This window comes from Notechis scutatus, chromosome 5 (genome assembly GCF_049901735.1).
Source record: "Notechis scutatus isolate UNSWTSFEM ecotype Mainland chromosome 5, rNotScu1.2, whole genome shotgun sequence".
NCBI classification, from domain to species: Eukaryota; Metazoa; Chordata; class Lepidosauria; order Squamata; family Elapidae; genus Notechis; species Notechis scutatus.
The window spans coordinates 18,642,995-18,664,635 of record NC_142013.1 but is presented as its reverse complement, the minus strand read 5'-3'; the positions used below and the strand labels follow the sequence as shown (position 1 = coordinate 18,664,635).

General features: G+C 35.4%; 1 protein-coding gene across 2 annotated transcripts; it reads left to right on the top strand.

Moving 5' to 3' along the window:
- Window positions 1-13: 13 nt before the first annotated feature.
- Window positions 14-20,422, top strand: NPAT (nuclear protein, coactivator of histone transcription). Of its 2 annotated transcripts, none has more exons than XM_026685348.2 (18): window positions 14-300; window positions 2,205-2,323; window positions 3,531-3,591; window positions 4,098-4,170; window positions 5,329-5,369; window positions 6,431-6,661; window positions 7,891-7,972; window positions 8,352-8,493; window positions 9,495-9,586; window positions 9,670-9,757; window positions 10,044-10,143; window positions 11,081-11,200; window positions 12,117-13,718; window positions 15,172-15,287; window positions 15,388-15,493; window positions 16,502-16,559; window positions 17,570-18,656; window positions 19,682-20,422. In XM_026685348.2, exons 1-18 carry the CDS (start codon window positions 264-266, stop codon window positions 19,757-19,759), a joined length of 4,233 nt encoding a protein of 1,410 aa, XP_026541133.2. In that variant the 5' UTR covers window positions 14-263; the 3' UTR covers window positions 19,760-20,422. The 2 variants fall into 2 exon arrangements, with proteins under 2 accessions (XP_026541133.2, XP_026541135.2); XM_026685350.2 differs by having other exon boundaries at window positions 48-300; window positions 10,047-10,143.
- The last annotated feature ends 1,219 nt before the right edge of the window (window positions 20,423-21,641 follow it).

The following is a 21,641-nucleotide window of genomic DNA, read 5'->3' as shown; positions in this document are numbered from 1 at the left end:
GAAACACTTTTCATTCCCGTCACCCACCCGGAAGCGGAAAAGCGTTTGTTGTGGCTCTCGGATCAGAAGCCCTCGAAGCGAGGCGGGTTGGGGCTTCCGCGCTCGCTCTTCTGAGGGAGGTTTGGGCGCCTTTCCCCCGAGTTGAGAAACCGGCGATTTGGGGTGGGGTGGGGGGTGGAAGCCGTATCGCCGTGCTGGAAGCGGGTGAGGGTCGGTCTCGCCTCGCCGGCGAGTGAGGAGACAGAATCCCGTTTCCCCTCACCATGTTACTGCCGTCTGACGTGGCCCGTCTGGTGCTAGGTAAGCGCGAAGAGCGACGGGGTCCGAAGGAAGGCGCGGCCCTCTTCGCTTTTCTTTCACCCGGAGCTGAAGCGCGATTGATTCAGTTGAGCCGCTTTTATGGATTCGCACGACCAGGACGAAGTGCTGATCCCCGCGGCCTGGGTTCATTCGGCCAACGGGTTAGAAGAGGGAGAGGGAGTCGTAGGAAGACGGGCAGCGCCGGTGTGGGACTGGCAGGTCTCTAAGAGAGACCCCCCGCCGCCGCCGCCGCCGCTTCTTTGAAAGGAAAGACGGGGAAACTTTCCGAGGCGGCTCGGCCCTTCTGCTCAGAAATGCCTCTCAGGGTCGTTGACGTTTCGCGCTCTTCTCCCTCCCGAACTTCTTCCCCGGAGCCCGCTGTCCGTGTGGCTGTTGATCTGCTTTCCTTGCCGAACCTGCCTCGTCCTTAAAACCCGACAAGGTTTTGCATCTTTTGGTACCTCACCCAGATTGAGTTTGAGGAGTTCGTTATTCTTGTGTGTGTGTGTGTATTATATATGTGTGTGTGTATATGTATATATATGTGTGTACACACACACACAGAGGTGGTCCTCGACTTACAACAGTTCATTTGGTGGCTGTTCAGAGTCAGAAGGGCACTGAAAAAAAGCAACCATTTTTCATATTTATGAGTGTTGCGGCCTCCCCATAGTCGCAAGATCAAAATACAACGTTCATATTTATGATGGTTTCAGGGTCCTTGGATCAGGTGATCGATCCCCTTTTGCGACCTTCTGTCAAGCAAAGCCAATGGGGAAGCCAGATCCATGTTACTGACTTAACAAATTGCACTGATTCTCTTAACAAATGTGGCAAAAAAAAGTCATAAAATAGGGCAAAACTCATTGAACAAATTTTTCACTTTAGCCACGGAAAATTTGAGCTCAATTTTGAGCTCAATTGTGGTTGTAAGTTTTGGACTACCTGTAATTATTGAAGCTTTTGTGGAAGGTCTCTGAATACTGAAGAGCTCATAATTTGCAATTCATCCAGACACTTGGATATTTAAAGGCAATAGTATAAAATGGTAGATGCAAGTTTTCACATTGGACAGAGGCAACTCGATAGCAGAAATAACTTTTTTATATTTTGGGATATTTGCATCTTACAATATTGTTTTCTTTTGTCTAATCAGGGCAGACTGTCTCTACCACAAAGATTTTGAATATATGACTAAATTATGAAGAATATATTTGTGGTTTTATTGGGCTATGCTTCTTTTTATAGTATTTTTGACACTGTTGGCAGTCCACAAAGTTGAAAGATTTGCAGAAAGATGATCAAAAAGAAGGCTACAAATAATCTTTTTGACAGATTAGAATTTATGCTATGATACACATCCTTCAGGAAATATAACACTGCATATGCGTACAAAATATAATCCATGTTTATTTAAATGTTACTGTAAGTTTTTGTATAAATTGTCACCTATTAAATGCAGAATCATTCAGAATACATTTCCATCAAGTGAGGTCCATTTTAGTTGTGCAACTTTATTGCATAGTAGATTTGTTTACATTTAAAGGGAGAGTATTTCTGAAAACATACCATAAATTATTAAATATATTGAATGTATATACAAAGGCATTTGAAATTATTTACAAAATATAAAATGCAGCGATAGTAGATTAAAAACTACCTAAACATAAACATTGTAGAAAAAAAAGGGGGAGAACAAAATCAATACTTATAAAAACTGATAATCATTCATACACAGACATTAACATGGGGAATATTATGTATACATCTTTATTTACAATCTCAGATAAATGCCTCTAAAACCTTAATATACCTTAATATTAACAAATGTTAATTTACTTTCTTTTCATTTCATAATGATGCACAGATTAGAAAAAAGTTTTAAAAAGTGCTTCTCTTTTCAGGTTATTTACAACAAGAAAAGCTTTTAGCCACATGCAGAGCATTTATATTGGAAAGTTCAGATTTAAAAGAATATGCAGAGCATTGTACAGGAGAAGGCTTTGTACCTGCCTGTTTACTAGTAAGTAGCATTTATTTTTAAAAGAAATTATTTCTCTTTATAATACCTTAAAGCTTGCTATAATGGAATAATTAATAATTTATTTATTTATTGAATATCTAGGCTTCCCAACTACAGAATGATACAAAGTGGTTTCACAGAAATAAAAGACAACATCTGTTTTCCAATTTAAAAGGGCACATTCAAACACTATAAACCAAGGCTTAGGAGAAAAGTCAAGTTTTTAGGGATCACTTGCAGAGGAGCAAGGTGGGAGCTGTACAAATCTCTAGGGGGATACTGTTCCTGGGTATTCCAAGAAGTATTTTGACAATGAAGACCCAGTGACATCAGGGATAAATGCTGAGGGCTGGCAAACAGGAGTAATCTTGCCATTGAATCGGCCAACCCTGAAAGTGGCCCTCCCTCAAATTCCTACCATATCATATGTAAGGAGTAAAGGAGATGACCTTGTCACAAATATGCAAGAGCCATTACTTAGGCAAAGAGGATTGAAACATTCTTTTAACTCCGGGAAAGTAATGATATTTAGAAGCAGTTCACAATGCCCCTCTGATTCATTGGAGTATAGAAAGGAGAAGAGGGATAGTACAATTATATTTGCAAGATTCTGTTATATTACGGTATAGCTATAATTTTCATATGAAGTTGATTTTCTGGTCTGCTTCATGTGGTTGATATCTTCTGCCTGTCGCTACTTGACACATACCTGCTCATCAAAGCTTCCTTTAATAAACTCTTCATTCTCCAAGACCATCAGACCTATCCAACTTGCACTTGCATCCATGCTCAAGCCCCTGCCTCCACCAAGTACACCTGCCCTTAGGACTCAGCAGTCAAGAGGCTTAGTTAAGAAGGAACTTGGTAACATACGTCACAGTCATTCACACACATGTCAAGTCCTGTCCAGAACACACAAGGTTAAAGGTTAAGCCAAGTGACTGACATCAGCCTATTCCAGCCAAATGAAAAGAGTTCAGCAGACCAGAAACTAGGCCAGTTCTCAAAGAACTAGGCAGCAAGGGTGGTCCCTATACTGCTGACCCCTCTTCAGCACATTGCATCCCAGAGAGACACAAGTAGCACCACTTAAACTACAATTTGCCATAAAGATAGGGTAGGTGTTTGATGTTTCTAATTTTTTTGAGGAAGTGACATTTTTGCAGTGTTTTATAATATAGTTTAATATTATTCTTTCTCTTCTCAGTCTCTCTTTGGAAAAAACTTAATTACCATATTGAATGAGTACATAGCCATGAAATCCAAAGGTAGGTGTAAGTAAAGAGTGGGAGATATATGCCACAATTTATTGCTAGCATTGGTTTGCTTTGACTACATTGAGAGAATGTTGATATACAATTAAATGTATGTGTTTATTTTGAAATCATGCTCTTTAAATAAATTTAATAGGACTTAAAGACACAGATAGCTCTCAACTTGTGACCACAATTGGGACCAGAATTTCCATTGCTAAGCAAGGCAATTGTTAAATGAATGTTGTAAATCAAGGACTACCTGTAGTTATAAAGTAGAAAAAAGCATAACAATTAGAAAAATAAAATTAAATAACATTGATCAACTGTAAGAAGCAGAAAGGAAGAGAGCCTCAATAGCAATCACATTAAGTGAAAAATACTAAAATAAATAGAGGTCAAATATCAAATAAATTAGATGTTAGAAATAAAGCTTCTTAGTTAAATAACTGTTGATTCACAGATTTTCCACTTGTAATATCTTTAAAATTTTTACAAAATTATATATCATTTTTTTAAAGAAACAACAAATGACGTTCCAGCAATGATGTCATCTTTATGGAAGAAGTTAGATTATACACTTTCTCAAATCAGGTAATTTGAATTTAGTGCAAATAGTCTGTAAATCTGACTCTACTTATATTCTTATTATTGAGAATTCAATTTTCACATGCTTTCTTGATACTGCAGTTTCTTTCATATTGACGTCCCATGGACAGCCCTAACTTGAACCAGTGTGGCTCTCGTTAAGGATGCAGTAGTGGGAACAGGCGAAATTGTTGTTTCTCATTAGCAGAAAAAAAAATTGGATGCTATCCATTATATCTTATAAAATTTTCATCTTATAAAATAATATCCAAATCCTAAAATAATAGTATTGGGATTCAGAGAAATTATTAAAAGTTCTTTTTCAACAGGATTTTGAGGGGGATACAATATATTCATGAAGAATTTTACTTATATAAGAATATATGTTTATTTAGGGTTATAATTGTTCAGTATATGAATCTTTTTAATATTGTTTATTGATTGTTATTTTTGTTATTTCCACCATATTCATATACAATAGGAATGGTAGCTACTCAGTTGATAACCGGAATGATGTTATAAAGCTACTAAATTTAATAAACATTGTCATTTAAGTAAATTATTATGGTCTTAGTTATAATAGTTTAACTGCTGTCATTTTTTAAAAATCCATGAGATAAATCCATGAATGTATATAATGTGTTAAACTAAAACAGATATTGGTAACAGCAGAACAGCCATATGATGTCATTAGCCAATAGTTTGATACCTGCAGGATTGTAATTCCTATAGCCCTTGAAAAATAAATGTTCCATTTTAAATGATTGTACTGTAATTTTGCACGATCACACTTTATGGGAGTTCATACTCTTCATTTCTTCAAATCACTCAAAATTTCAATTTTGTACAATTTTCATGTAGTTGCTAAAGTATTATACAATTTTGGTCTCATTTTACATTGGTGAGATTCCCATACATTTTACATAATTTCAGCATTTTCCCATCTCAGCATTGTGCAAAATCACAGGATTGTATTTGCTGCCAGGAACTAATTCCTATGTTATACAATACCAAAATAGCATAAAACAAATAAAAAAACTGTCAACTGAAACTTATTTTTTTGCATTTATATCTATACATGTGGTTGGCACATAAGTATTCTAAATGTAATGTTTATTTGCTTATACGCTGCATTTTAACAAACTAAAAATTCAATTTTTGCAGGAGCATGCAGAATTCAGGTGTATTTTCTGCTCATCAACGGAGTATGTATTCAAAGCTATGCTATATGGCTTGAGTTTACTATTAAAAGCCTTTCATACATTTAAATCATAATTACTTAGAAATCAATCTCATTAATTTCACTGAGACTTTGTTCTAATAAAGCATGCTAGTGCAGCTGCTTTATATTGGACTATGTAACATGGAAATTGGATACAAGACCCAGATGTTAGACATTTATTTACCAGTACAGTTTCCCTAGCTTTTCTTCTATCATCTCTATGCAATATTTTCCCATTTCTCTGGAAAAAGCTTTGTAATTTTCCATATCCATGAGGTGAGGAATGCTAAGGCCTGAAGATACTCCCTTCCCCCAATAATAGCAACTACTAGACCCTCCCTCTGGAAGTTAGAGAAGGCCCCCTGTTATAGCTTTCCAAAAGTTGATTAAAACAGCTTTTCCCAAGAGGACTTGGGGATAATTGACATGATCTAAACTATTTAAATGACATGATAAAAGGTATATGTGGCTCTATCTTGTTAATTATTTTCTTACTGAGGATATTTTAACATTGTATATTTTAGATATTTTATTGCTATTTACTGGAGACAATACTTGGAGATTGTGTTGACATACAAATTTAATGAATTAGTAAGCAAATATACTTTCCGTACAAAAATAATCAGAAGATGTGGGAGAAATGACTCCAATCTAGAAATGATCTAGAAAAATGCCATGTACTAATTCAGTATATTTCCGTTAGTTTTAAATTATATAATTATACAATGTGGCATACATTCCTGAGTCGGAATATGTATCAAGACAGCATAGCATTTATTTTATGCCCATTATATTTGCCAACAGAATAATAAATGCTTTCGGGCTCAAAATTAATAGTGAGTGAGGGAACAAAAAACAATCACCTTTATTTCAATGCCAAAGCTGACTCTTTAAAACTTAGTTGGCTCCTGAAATTATCTAACATCTAATTGTTTGTTTAATGATTTATTTAAACAAAGTCATATGCATAAGATGGGTGGTCATATAAATTTACTAATTAAATAATGAAAAAATCCATGTTTCTTTTTTAATATTTACTTAAAGGTCGCACCAGAAGTGCAATTGCAGATATGAAAAAGCAGAAGTGCCTTCAACAATCAGCCTCTTCTAATTTAGGATCATCACTTGCAGTTTATCAGCCAGGACAACTAACTTCCACTGCAATGACAGCCACACAGGTTGTTCTTAAACCAGTTATAGCTTCAAGTCTGGCTCACACAAGATTAAATTCTCCTTCTACACAGCAGGGCCAAATTCAGGAAAGCCAAATTAATAGTAAGTTTATTGAACATTTTCTTGAATAGTGGGTACAAGCTATAAGGAAACTGTTGAGAAAGCCATGTGACCACAACAGTATAGGATTTCCTTTCTGCCACTAAATATAGTATTATGTATTGTAATTAGTTGCTGAATCTAGAAGCTAGTTTTCACTCAGGTCCGCTGTTGAAGTGAGAAAATACTTTAATCTGGTTGGCTGCCCGGTTGACAGCTCCCTATAAAAGGAGCGCTGTCAGCCAGACTGTTTAGCTATTGTTCATATGTATTCAATAAAGAGCTTTTGCTGAAGATCACTCTGGTTCTCTTCCATTCACACCCCGAATTTAACATATAGGGAGTATAAAAACTCTGTTTCCATTGAAAATAAAATATTACTTCAATCTTCATGCACCAGGGCTTCCTGTGGGTTCATCCAATCAGTACCATACTCATTTTCTTAATACTGACAATGATTCATTATTGATACCCTAAACATCTTAAACAAATCAATGCTTAACATAATTTTGACATACTTTTTGTTTACTGTATGCGCTCCCTTCTGTTTCTAAATATTCTAAACATTGCTATATAAAATTAAGGAAGAGCCTAAAGAAACTAGCCAACATTTCCTTTAGTCTCTGAAAATCTCACCTTTCTGTCATCTTTAGTCCCTGACATATCATCAGAAAAAGATACACTTGGTCTCTTCCTGCATTCTCCTCTTTATCTCTTTACCTCATTCTCTTCTTTTTCTGCATTGGGTCCTCATCTGCTTCAGATAATTGCCACCATCCCAGGAAAAATATTTATAATGCTGCCTAGTCTATTTTAGAATTACTCGCCTGTATGGTAGCATACTAATAATCTTCAGCAAGTGGATTTGTCTAGATCTATCTTACCAGCTAGCCTTTACAATACCATTCTAGTTTTCTCTTCCTCCTCTTCCTTACAGCTTCTCTGGTCCTTTAAGTCTCCACCTGTAATACCACCTACTAGCCTTATATTCTCCAAGGGAAAATTAAACTGTGCTGTATTCTCAGCTGGCACAAAATAGTTGTTTTCTTATTTAGATTTTTATACAGCCCATGTTTGAATTAAATTCAAAAGAGAGAGTGCCATGTTTTTTTCCAATCAGTACCATACTCATTTTCTTAATACTGACAATGATTCATTATTGATACCCTAAACATCTTAAACAAATCAATGCTTAACATAATTTTGTTCTTAAATGCTTTTTTTTTTTAAAGCGGGCGATACCCTCACTTTGGTTTCTGCACTACAAGAGCAAAAGCTTAACTCAAGTGTATTGTCTCCAGGAAAAAGAAAAAGGTAACAGTTCCTAGCTTTATAGTATTTATAGTGTGACATATGTTGCATAGTCAGAATTTGTGCATAAGGAAAGATGTGAAAAATGAGAAGCAGAGAAAAGGTATGTGGTACTTGATTCATACTAATCTCCTTTTACATTTCCACTGACATGTTTATGAATTTGGGTCAAGTCATTATATCTCACTTTTACTTTCTGTTATTGTCCTCTTAGACTGCAAATTATGTGTCTAATTCAATTACAATTCCATTGGATTTCTCTGAAACATGTTAATGTAATGTTGAACAAAACATGAAGCATGAATAGATAAGGTAATGCAGGGGCCATGAAGTTCTAGCCTTAATAACATGTTCTTCCCATCCAATATTTAAAATATTTCAGTGACTCCCAGAAGAAAAGGAATAACGCATCAGGACCACAGTTGTCTAATTGTAGCTTACAAGAGTCTCCTCTAGCAGAAAAAGAAAGCTCACCCATGGAAGAAGAAAGTGAGCAACTAGAACTTATTGACGGTGACCTTCCTGTAAGCCATATTTTTTAAAAAACAAACTTCATATTTCTCTTTTTTACCCTTCCCCCTTTTTCTTGGTTTGATTATCCCAGTTTTATATATGTCTTGGTGTACAGAGATTTTTCTCTTTTAAAACTTTCCATGTTAGAATGAAATATTATTCCTTTCTTTGGCGGTGGGGGATTTTAATAGCATTTTGTGCAAATATTTTTAATCCTTTAAATGCAAGGCTGTAGTCAAGGTGAATAAGCCCTTATTAGCTATATGGTAAGAATATTACGACAGAAGATGGTTGGGAGTTTACAGGGTTGCTTTCATCATCCAAATTGCTGCTTAGGTACAATTAGATCCTCGACTTACAACCACAGTTGAGCCCAAAATTTCTATTGTTAAGTGAAACATTTGTTAAGTGAGTTTTGAACCATTTTACAACCTTTCTTTCCACAGTTGTTAAGTGAATCACTGCAGTTGATAAGTTAGTATCTGGGTTGTTAAGTGCATCTGGCTTCCTCGGTGACTTTGCTTGACAAAATATTGGAAAAGGGGATCACATTACTCTGGGATGCTGCAGTGTCATAAGGACGAACCAATTGCCAAGCATCTGAATTTTGATCATATGATAATGGGGATGGTGAAAAGGTTGTAACTGAAAACGGTCATAAGTCACTTTTTCCAGTGTTGTTTTAACTTTGAACAGTCACTAAATGAACTGTTGTAAGTTGAGGACTATCTGTATCATGTGCGTGCTACAAATATGGTCTTAGGTCTTTTCATTTTTAAGGAACCGCATCTACAGTTTAGAGGTATATAGAAAAAAGGTCACTGGGAACAATTTCTAACTTTCTAAGATTTAGCTGACCATTGCACAAATGTCATATTTGATGTCCCAGTTAAGAAATTATACAGTATATGGGAGTGTATATCCACTGGAGGAAAGAGATTATTAGGGTGCTGATAGGATTAATTTTTCTTATGAAAACATAAATTTGGACTACTTTGAATTTATTTCCTAGCAAATGATTATTGAAAATGCCAGAGAAAAAATTCTGAGCAGCAAATGTCTTCAGGAGAAGCTAGCTGAAAATATTAATAAGTTCTTGGGCAGGTAATAGATTTCTTTTTAAAAAAAATATTCAAGATGCTTAGATTATTTCTGAAACATACTAAATATTTACACATTTTTCTCAGCGATGGCAATATATCTCAGACAGCAAAACAGGTGGAAAGTGGTCCAACAATACAAGAGTCTTCGATTGATGAATTTCTTGGTCTTCAGGTAAGTGTCTGATTTTAATACATACAGTATTTGGGTTTTATAAGTAGCAAATAAATTAGGGTTTTGCTCAAAGAACTACATAAATTCCTAAGCTGCAGGTTGTGCATTTGTCTGCCTACTTTTCCTTTTCTCAGTTCTGATTAAGATAGGCCCACAAAGAACCGTACTTCTGTGAATCTTTCAATTTGATTGACGGCCTATTGTGCACTAGCTTTCAGAATATTTTTTGCTCACATAGAGAAAATGAGTACATTTTAACTGATATCTGATTATTTGTACACCCCAGCAGGGTGAAATTCACATGACAGAAGAAGCTATCCAGGAGATTCTGGAGCAAACAGAATCAGATCCAGCATTTCAAGGACTCTTTGATGTATTTGATTTTGGTATGGATTATTCTTCACTTTAAATATCATTTTTACAATGGTGAATTATTTCCAATCATCTGCATTGAACTCAGTGGGACTGAGAAGAAAACTATTACAGTGTATGAAAGGCTTGCACTTTGACTGAATAACCCTTTGTGTCCATATATTTTAACAGAGAATATAAATTGATACTCTCGAGAACTTTAGTTTACTAGTCTGATTCAGCTCTTCCATTAAAACAATAATATAGTTTTCCTGCCATGATAATGACGAGTTTTCACAGTTCCAGTGATACTTTCCCAGTTTTTGCTATCCTGCATTTTTCAAAAGTGTTTTGACTGCAAGTTTAGAATTTCCACATGTGGTACGGATTTATTCTGTGCTCTATCATATGTCCTTTGAAAAAGGTAGACAGGGATATCTTTTTATCCTTCTGATGTTATTCATCTCATCCTTTAGAGATTCTAGTTCAGGTTGTCATTAAAAATCAGAACCCAGAAAGTTGAAAATGACTGTCAAGAAACATTGTCCTGACAAAAATATACAGAGGATTAATAATTCAATTTAAAATCTGGTTGTTAGGTTTTTTTCCCCTAAATTCATTTTATTTTTATATTGCAAAACTATAGCTAGGAGAGACTTGAAAAGTTATTCTTTTATCGTTTGTCATTTAGACATTTCTGTCATACAAACAAGTAGTTTTTGCATTCCATCCCATCAAAACAGTTGTATTAGGATTTCAGTTCATATTTGACTTAGCGTTTTTAGGTTTTCACATAGATTAGATTGGACCTGCTACAAATATTCATTTTGGGCCTGACATTTCTAAAGAATGGCTTCAAGTATGAAGTTGATGACAAAAACTGAACTGCAATTCCTTAATGCAGTTAAGGAATTGATTTGGATTCTTCCACCTTATGTTGAAGTTAGGATTTTTTTTTCTTATTTTAAACAGGTAAAACGAAGAATTGTAGAAATGTTTCTCAGGGTATACAGAATGGAACAGATAATTCAATGTTGGTGGATGAAGAAAACCTAAAAGCACTTGAAAGCTATATTAGCACCAAGGAACTTGGTAAGCATTTCTAAAATACTTCTAGTATCTGGTTTCTTTGACATACAACTCTTTATTGATTTAAAGACTTACTATCATGGGTTTGGGGTAATGGTATGCCTGTTATAAAATTAAATACCACCTGTGGGTCCAGAAGATTTCATAATGGTTATAATATGCTAAATACGTCTTTATTGTGCAAAGTATAGTAATTCCTTTTGAAATACGTGGAATTAGCTTTTTGCAAATTCATATAAGGTCAGACTGCAAGTTGATGAATTGAAATTTGAGTTACAATTAAGTTTCTATCTTCCTTTTAAAAACCTAAGGATTGTTTTATACAATCTGTCAACTTATGTTTAATACCTTTTTTTCTTCTCCATAAATCAGCTTAGAATGCCTGCCATTGCTAAAATATTGATTTTAGTGATTATATATCACTCTTTCCATAATTAGTGAAAGAAAGAAATCCATTTCTGCTTTGTCTTGAGGCAAAAGAGAGTTCTTGTTTGTTCCATATGTATAGTTTTGTATGTATTATATCTAATTACTACAATTATTCATACATATGTAACTGTGATTATTTGTTACCAATTCTTGGACTTTCTTGCAGAAAGGACCTTCTTAAGATGCAGTGACAGAACTGCACACAACATTCCAAATGCATTCAATGAATGAGCAATGCGGATTTATTCTGTGCTCTATCATATGTCCTTTGAAAAGGGTAGACAGGGATATCTTTTTATCCTTCTGATGTTATTCATCTCATCCTTTAGAGATTCTAGTTCAGGTTGTCATTAAAAATCAGAACCCAGAAAGTTGAAAATGACTGTCAAGAAACATTGTCCTGACAAAAATATACAGAAGATTAATAATTCAATTTAAAATCTGGTTGTTAGGTTTTTTTCCCTAAATTCATTTTATTTTTATATTGCAGGTGATAATTCACATGAGACTCTGTCATATACAGATGATCATTCAAAAGAAGCATGCATCCTAAAGACTAGTTGCAGTGAACATGATTTGACTTTAGAACAGCATCTAAAGATGCAAACTATAGTATCTGGAGAATTTTCTTCAGGCTCTGAAGTGAGAAATCAAAGTGAATCAGTTGAAATGGAGACACCTGTCCAAAGAATAGAGCCAAAATCTACCTTTGAATCTGAGCAAAATCAGTTTCCTAGTACTGAGCACAATGTAGATTCTTACAACAAACAAGGAACAGCTACAAGGAATTATACAATTGAAAAGGATGTATTATGTCAAGGTGTTCAGAACTTACCTGATTTGCCGTATAATCGGCTGGATACTTCACAAACAGTTTTATCTGATAGAACTGAATGTTGTTCTTTGCCAAATCATATACTATCTGAAAAAACAAATGCAGAAGTGCTTGCTCCCTTGAAATCTGATGAAAGTGGAACAGTGAACAAACTTAGTGTGAATTGCAGCCATTCAAAAGGAATTGCTGAAAATTTACATCAGGTAATAGACCAATCTGTATTTCCTGTATCTGCCCAACAAAACCGAAACAGTCCTAGTTCTTCTGATTGTCAAGGCTCAGATAAGTTGGAATCAGAACCTTCTGCAACACTTGCGGTTGAAGCGTCCGGTCCAAATGTAGTAGAGCTCCAGCTTGAAGTTGTTGGTACTTCCAATAGTCTTAATTTGGATGACCCAGCTACTGACCCAGAGCCTTGCCTAAAATACGGAAACCAGAAATTGGAAGATTCTGAAATAACACAGGTAGAAATGCAGGAACCATCATCTTCTACAAAAGCAGATGCCGATAGCTTATTTTTAACTTCTGATAATGAGAGGCCTACAGAAACAACTACTGAGGCCAATCCCACTACATCCAGTGAATGTCATTCTCCACTTGCAGATCCAGCAGGTGAAACAAGCCCAGGAAACAAAGTTGCTGGTGGTGTTTCATCTAGTAATCAAGGCACTGGTGTAGATCCTTCTAATATTGTTTCCTTAAAAATTATTATTAGCGATGATCCATTCATTTCATCAGACACTGAACTAAACAATGCTGTTTCCAGCATCACAGGGGAAAATGTACCAACTATAATATTGTCTTCTCCAGCTAAATCACCATCCAAGATGACAAGAACATATCAATCTATAACAGCCGAAGAGTCTGAAAGGCCTGGAGATTCAGCTTTGATAGAACAGAATCTTTTGGTTCTCAGACCTCAAGATTCTGTTGTGAGTTCCCTCAACATACAGAATGAAGATTGTGCAGTATTTTCAGTTGCTGGCACAAGTAATGTTTCCAAGGATGGAGAATTTATTCAACTGATGCCAGCCACAAGCACGTCTTTTGGAAGCTCCAATAGTGTTTATATTGCCTCCTGTATATCTGAGCCAGCAGCATTGAGTACTAACGTTACTCCATCAAATTTAGTTGTGTTTCCGAGCAATTCAACTTCTCTTGCATCACAGGTTCCCATGCTACCACAGTTACGGACTCCTCCTAGGACAAACGGTTTGTTTGCCATGAACCCACCAATGTCTCCAAACTTTTCACAAGGTAATTATTTGTGGACAAGTAAATGTTTGCTTGGGTTTTAAAACAGTTAGATTTTAATGTACTGTTGGTTGAAGGAATTTATAACGGTCAAATAAAATTAGAGACTGATATTAAGGAAAAATTTAATATCATGGATAAAATGTACATGATGGTGATTGAGTCATAGATGAGTTGAAATCAGTTGATGTAAGTGAATTGGCTTTTATTGGTAATTGCTGAACCTTGAATCCATATCATGTAGCATGTTGACATCCGTTAATATTTTAATAATATCCATTAATTTTTAATAAAAAAAAATCAAAGTTGGATGAGTAAATTAAATTTCTGACTTGGTCAAAATCAAGGATCATGAAGACTCAATGGTCCTCAATATTCACATAGAAAGATTCATATAGAAGAGAAGTCTATTCAAGCACTAAGACTTCCTTTTTTTGTTTTTGCAGCCACTAAACTTAAACTGAAAGTCATATCCTGTTTTAATAGAATAAGGTACAATAACAATATGTAAATGATTGTCTAATCCTTTAATCTGTATTTCTTAATACTTAATGCTCAGTTGCTTACAAATTGATAGTTTTCTTCAGCATTCCAATATTTAGTTGTGAGTTATATCATATTTTTGACTAAGAAGTATATACAGTATAATATGCCTGAGGTATAAATATAATAATGCTTAAAATTTGTCCTTTGAAGTTTTAATATTTCTGAATAAATACAACCTAAAACATGATTTCCATACACGTCCTAAAGCTAGATAAAGAGAACCCAATTGTTTATTGAAAAAATAAATGTTGCTTTATGTTCTCCACTTGTGTGGAGAACAGATCACATTTTAGATTATATTTATGCAGAAATTCAACATGATTCACAAACCTTTAAAATTGAGTTGGAAACTATTTTAGAAAAATATAATGTTCTGATATCATCCTGGCTCTTCTCAAAGAGGCAATACAAATGGACCTCATTCATTTGTTCATGTCCATACACCTCAATTTCTATTTCTTGTTTATACTCAGCTTTGCCATTCTTTTCAGATTTTATATAAACTGCTAATAAAAAATTTGACTGCATCAGTGGGGGCCACACTTCCTCTGTAAGACTGCAAAGCTGAGGTAGACTTACTCCATGTGGAAAAAAACTATGAACCGGCTTTTAGGAAATGCTGTAATTTGCTATTGATTTGTCTTTAGAGCTGTAATCTTTCATTGTTGCATCAAAACTAAAGTTAGTTTATTTAGTTGGCACTACATTTTTTGCTGCTCATAGCTTGTCCTTTCTCTGGACTGCTTAAAGCTATTTAGAGATAGCTTCGAAGGTTACTAGATTAGATTTACTTAGCTTCAGCTATCAAAATTTGTCTTCAGTATTTTCACTGACTTTTACATAGGAGAGCGAAAAAGAGACGGAGGAATGTAAAATTATATAGTTCACATGGATACCTTAATTTTTTTAGGGTCTGCAATTATAATTGCTTCTCCGATACAGCCTGTATTGCAAGGAATGGTAGGAATGATTCCTGTATCTATAATGGGACAAAATGGAAACGCTATCTCAGATCCTTCCTGTCAGGTAAAATGCTGTGTTTAAAAAATAACTATTGTTTATATTCTTTTTTGAGCTAAAGAAACTTTTTAGAAAACTTGATTTCTATTCCTTTCACTTTTTAAAGATTCTGCACATGCCGGTCCACACTTCATTGAGCAGTGGAGGTGTTCCTAAGCTCCCTCTTCCTCCAAAATCTTACAGGATACCAAGAAGTAAACCAAATGGGGGAGGTAAGCAGAGGACATAGGCTGCACAAGGTTATATTAGTTCAAATATTTGCTGGAGATGAGGTTCCATCTTGTCTCCCATTCTTTTCAGGCTCTTTACTATTACTGAAAGAAGGTGTCAAAAGTTTTGGGTTAAAGAGTCCTCAGCCTACAATTAATGTTTAGTTTTATCTCGTTTCTCTGTTAACTGATCCATTGGAGTCTTGAATCAATGTTTTAAGGCAGTTTGGGATTGATAAGATTGACTATCAAAAGCAGAGAAATGTGCTGCGTATGTGGAAATTAACAACTTTCAGTATAGATTTACAGCTAGACATAGATGGAGTAGCATTTCTTTTGCTGGACCAAATGCTGGGCTTAATAGTTCTTCTAGACTGAGCACTGTATTGCGCAAAGGCTTGGAATGTTTTACAAGTTTAGCTCCATATGCAGCTGCAGTTCTGCCTAAAGAAATCCAGCTTTGTTTCATTTATGCAGTTACTGTTTTCATCCTCGTTAGCATCACTTTTCGTTCATGTATTTCCTGTTTTTACACCCAGAAAGCATTCAAGGCAGCCAGTCACGACCAGCTATGTTAAGTCTTTTGGGGAAATTCCCTGGGTGCTAAAATATGACTGCCTAAATGTTGAGAATTATATGATTGACTTATAGAGTACCACATACATTATTTGCAACTATATTTCCAAGTACTTATTTTACTTCAGCATTATCTTATTTGAAACCCATGCAGTTTCATCCACATCTTCAAATCTGCAAGAGGCCCTTGTCTCTCACTAGCTCAGAGCAGTCAGGTTTGAGAGTAGGAGGAAGTCATTAAAGAAGACTCTAAAGACTCATTTATTCTCTTGTGAATGTTTTATCTGCGCTTCAATTTTTTAAAAGTGTCTTGAGAAATAAAATATGGGTTCTGTACTCAAAAAGACATCCTAAAACATTTTGTGACTTAGTATAAAACTAAATGCTTCTTGAATGCTATTAGTAAAAAATATTTATTTTGCCTCAATCATTTAGGAAAGCCAGTGCTCAATGGATCAGAACCTGTCAATCATCCTGGTTCTCGAGTTCAGAGGTCAGTTGTGCAGTGGGGTATTTCTTAGTTTGTATTATTGCTGGACCTGGAGAAATGTATAAACTGGCTGATCTTCGTTATAACCAGCAGCCACAAAATTGCAGAACGTAATCTTGGGAGTTAGTGACAAAACATCAATTCATACAATATTTCTTCATTTGAGTGATTTGGAATTGGGAAAGCGTTGCTGTGGGCAGGAGCGATTTGTCACTTTCCCTATGGGCTTTCCCATTTATTTTTCTCGTTGGAAGCAGTCATAGAAGATCATAAATCTTGATCACAGGATGTTGTAATTGTGAGCTGGGAACCTAAGTGCCCAGACCACAATCACTTGACCGATTGCTTCAGTGGCCAGAATTTCAAGGGTTCATTATACATCCATTTTTTTCAGCACTACTGTAACTGAAAGATCCCTGAACGAATGGGCATAAGCCAAGGAGTACCTGTAAAAATCGCTTCAGGCTATTGTTCTTATCTTTATGCTAATCATTTTCAATGAGTGTTGTCAAATACTCTGAGGAGACAGTTCTAACTGGTTTTATGTGTATGCTACAAATACAAATACGTATAGGAAAAATTAAACAAACAAAATAGCCCAAAGATGCTTTTCAAAAGGCAACCGGACTTTGGTTTGTATTTTTTCTTTGAAAATGTTTCACTTCAGAACTGAAGAAGCTTCTTGGATGTGAAACAAAATGTTTTCAAAGGACAAAAAACAAATACAAAGTTCAGCTGCCTTTCAGAAAAAGCAACTTTGGAACAACTATGACTTGGAAGATTGAAAATCTCCATAGACATCTAAACAAAATGTTTTTAGGCATTCTTCTATTCATCTTAATAATGTAAAATAATTTTAAAATGTTTTACATTTTATGTCATATTTAAATCTATTTATTAAAGGAGATTTAAGTTCAAACCAATTTAAGCACCGAGCAGTGGTTTTGGATAGCAAAAATAATTAAAATAGAAATTTCATGCAAAGTTGCCAAATACTATTTTTTTTCTTTCAGAATTGGAAACTCAGACAAGAATATTTGTGCGGACTTGAAAAAGAAGCTAGAAACTGTGCAAGCTGATACAACAAGCCCAAGTTCCAAACAAAATGGCAGCCACAGAAGAGTGCTTTGCTTTGATACTACCCAAGCATCACAAAAAGAAAAGAATGAGAATCCTAAGTTCTGTCAAAGCTCTTCTAATACCTTGCTTTCATCAACAAAAACTCAACCTAGCAAGAGGGATCGTGAAAGAACTCTGCCAAGAATTTTATGTAAGCCAGATATTAGTAGCAAAAATTTGGCTGTCAAGGAAAGCCAACTGGAAAAAAAATGTTCGGGTCCAGGACTAGCATCAGATATATTAAGAAAGCAGACAGCGAATAAAGAGAATGAATTAGAAAGGAATCTTGTCCCCCAAACTCAGGAGGCGGCATCCTTATCCAACAGCCAACAAAGTCATCATGAGAAGAATTGTTCCTCAGCTCAGGAAGTAACTAAAAAACAGGGGCTTCAGCCAAATGCCAACAATAAAAATGCAGGCATTTTACCCTCCTCAAAGGAGTTTAAAAAAGAGCAAACGAAGTCTCCCAGTCAAGTCAATAGCTTGACTGGTCCTTTAACTAAGCAAGCTGTGGAAATGCTGTATGATATTCAAAGGCATAGCCCCGCTAGTAAGCTACCTGAAAATGGGGAACTGCCACTACCCCGTACGCCTTCAGGTGCTAGTGATAGACATTCAGATGATACTTTTGATATAAGGACTCCAACCTGTAAAAGGTATGGTGAAGATAGTACAACACCAAGGATCATGGTTCCTCCAGCTACTCCTGATCTGCCGGCTTGTAGCCCAGCAAGTGAAACGGGTAGTGAAAACAGCGTTAGCATGGCTGCCCACACTTTGATGATACTTTCACGCGCTGCTATTTCAAGGACTAGTACAGCTACTCCACTGAAGGACAATACTCAACAGTTTAAGTCTATAAGAAGTGCAACTAAAAAAAGAAAGCAGGAAGACTCTGTGGATTGTGAAAAGAATTCCCGGACTACCAGTAAAAAGGATGTTCAGAATTTTGCATTGCCCATTAAAAAAAAGAAAATAAAGGTAATCAGGTTTTTTTTATTTAACAGCATGACATTATTCCTATACCGACAGAGAACTACATAAAGAAGAGTAGCAATCCCTCAGTTTGTCCTTCTGTGCCTTTGAATCATAGTTTTCTTTGCAAGATTTTAGAAGTGGTTTGCCCTTGCTTTCTTCCTAGGGCTGAGAGAGTGGGATTAGACCAAGGTCATTCAGTTGGCTTCATGCCTAAGGATTAGAATTCATGATTTCTGGTTTTTAGCCAGTGCCTTAACCATTGCACCAAATTGGCTCAATTAATCCCTTAACAGCCAATTATGGGAAACATTCCAGTGTATTCTACATGTGGACAAGAAACCTCTTCCCTATAATTCCTACTTGTATTCATATACTTTGGGGAAGAAAATCCTCCTCTTGACTTTGTCACTGTTTATGGTATACATCCTTTCTCTTTTCTATCCATTGATAGGCCATTTTCAGGATAAGGATTTGACTAAGGTATAAAATTGGAAAATATCAATCATTTTGATATAGAATAAGTGTTTACTTATAGTGGTAATATATCTTCACTGCTTGGTATGAAACAGCTGTTAACTGCTTAGTGCTTAAGATACTGACAATAGTGCTTAAGGCTGAAGCTTAATTCTTAAAATCTTAAATCTGCAATTAGTTTAGAATGCATAAGACAAGGGTGTCAATTTGGCAGCCTGCAGGCTGGATGCGTCAGGCCCAGGCCACGCCTACTCCAGCTCCGTGAATTGGAAAAACGTCATGAAACATCATGTGACTGCAACGTGATGTGGCGAGTTTGACACCCGTGGCATAAGGGATCGTGCTGTTAACTCCTATGAATAATTCCTTGGGCTACCTGGCATACATCTTACAGAAGTTAAAAAATGGGGCATGAGGTAGTCTTACTATCAGAAGAAAATTTGTTGATGCTTTTGAACATAGGCATTGCTGGAGATGAGAGCTTAAATGATCTGTTCTATGGAGATTTTTAGTCATAAATATTTTTATATATCTTAAAACATTTTCTTTTTCAGCAAAAGAAATTACCAATTGCCTTTCCTGCAGAAATGGATGTGGATAAATTTTTATTATCATTGCATTATGATGAATAAATGCCAGCTATATTCAAGCACAGATGTTCTTCAACACAATGAAGAGAACAAGTTTAAGATTATATTGCGTAATCCATCAAAATTCAACTTCTGAAACAAAAATCATCCTGGATCTAAAGAACTTGATAGGTATTTTCTAAGTGAGCCTTTAAAAGTTCTATGTTAAATTTATAGTTTATTTTGTCATGTAATTATTGTACAGATTTTCAAGTTGTAAAAGAACAAAATGCTACTTTTATTAACACCAGGTGTTGACTATGTTCTTCTAGAATTGTTTTAACAGGGTTTCATGGTGTCAGACACCTCTTATCCTAAAGACGCCTAGAACCAAGACTGCTGAATTGTTCTCTGTTTTTGGATTGTGTGCCTAGGATTGGACCCCATGGTTTAATCAAATCAACTTCATACAGATGGATTTGGATGAATTTACTGTATATACTTACAGATAATCTGAGAATTTACAGTAGGCATCAAAAAAAGCAGCCCCTCAAAAATTGGGTTCAGCTTATCCATGGTGGGCTTATCTTTGAGTATATACTGTAATGCTTGGTCTGTAGCAGAAAACCAGCTAATTTTGTATTGAGAACTTTCCGGTTTCCTTTTCTGTTTTTTTCCTTTAGCTGTAATCTATCATAATAAATACTTTTCAACTCTCTTACTATACATAGATATCTTAACAAGCTTCTAATTTACACAACAGAATTTACTTAGGGATGTGGTTTTTGCCTTTAGGGATACAGATTTAATTTTGATAAACCCTTGCTTAACTTGTTTAAGCAAGTGAAAATTTAAATATATATCCCAAGGATGTGACATCATTTGCAGTAGTGGGTATCTCACACAATTAAAACGGCATGAGTGGAAAAGCAGAACTGCTCAATCAGTATAGCTCTTGTTGCATGCTTGCACCTTGTCCTTGCAGGAGAAGAAATCTTAGGGATCTGAGGAGAATCTTAAAAATCGTTCTACTCAGTAACTTTCTTATATAATGTAAAATCCTCATTTTTCTGGTTGCAAATTGTCAGGCATGTATATACAAGGCTCACTTTTTTTAGCCTTGTATGTACTAAGAGGGTAACAGCAGTAATGATTTTGCATTCAATTAAAACAAGGATATTGTAAATATAGCTTGGTTCACTTTGCTTTAGGTTGGATATTTATAATCAACATCTACCAGATATTTAAAAATGACTTTACGAAGAATTCAAAAATAGCATTTTAGCTGTTTAACAATTCAATCTGTGTACTTCCACACATGAAAAGTATTTTTTCAAGAGGTTTTAGCAATAAAGACCCTGTTTTATATCAGTGGACAGGATGCTATCTTCAACCTTATTTTAATCTTTCACTGAAAAATTGAATGCTTCTGGTTTCTTTTGCTATATTGAAATATGTATGAGGATGAATGAACAAAGTAGCTATATAACAACTCATCACTGCTTTTTTATGGGGAATTCTATATAAATTAGATTGAAACTGTGTCATGCAGAAACTATCTGGATATAAATCCTTAACTGCTCTTTTAACTCTTGTTTATAGTTCAATTGCCATCTAACTATCTGGAATTGTTTTTCTAGAATGTGATTTGCTATTACAAGTTACACTTTCCTCAGTTACAAATACAAGCGAGTATATACAGATAAGCCTTCAGAAGAGCTACAGTACTCAGTAGCAAAGATCGTTTTTCAATTTACTATACTATACCAGAGTGGTATTCAGCAGGTTCTGACCAGTTCTGGAGAACCGGTAGTGGAAATTTTGAGTAGTTCAGAGAACCGGCAAATACCACCTTTGACTGGAGATTTTACAGTATCCTTCCCCTGCCACGTCCACCAAGCCATGCCCACAGAACCGGTAGTAAAAAATTTTTGAATCCCACCAC

What these genes read in the sequence shown, in the direction of transcription:
- NPAT (XM_026685348.2), top strand. Translation starts at nt 264, where the DNA reads ATGTTACTGCCGTCTGACGTGGCCCGTCTGGTGCTAG. An exon ending in TATACACTTTCTCAAATCAG is followed by an intron (nt 4,171 to 5,328) that starts GTAATTTGAATT and finishes CAATTTTTGCAG; the next exon opens with GAGCATGCAGAATTCAGGTG. An exon ending in CTTTGATGTATTTGATTTTG is followed by an intron (nt 10,144 to 11,080) that starts GTATGGATTATT and finishes TATTTTAAACAG; the next exon opens with GTAAAACGAAGAATTGTAGA.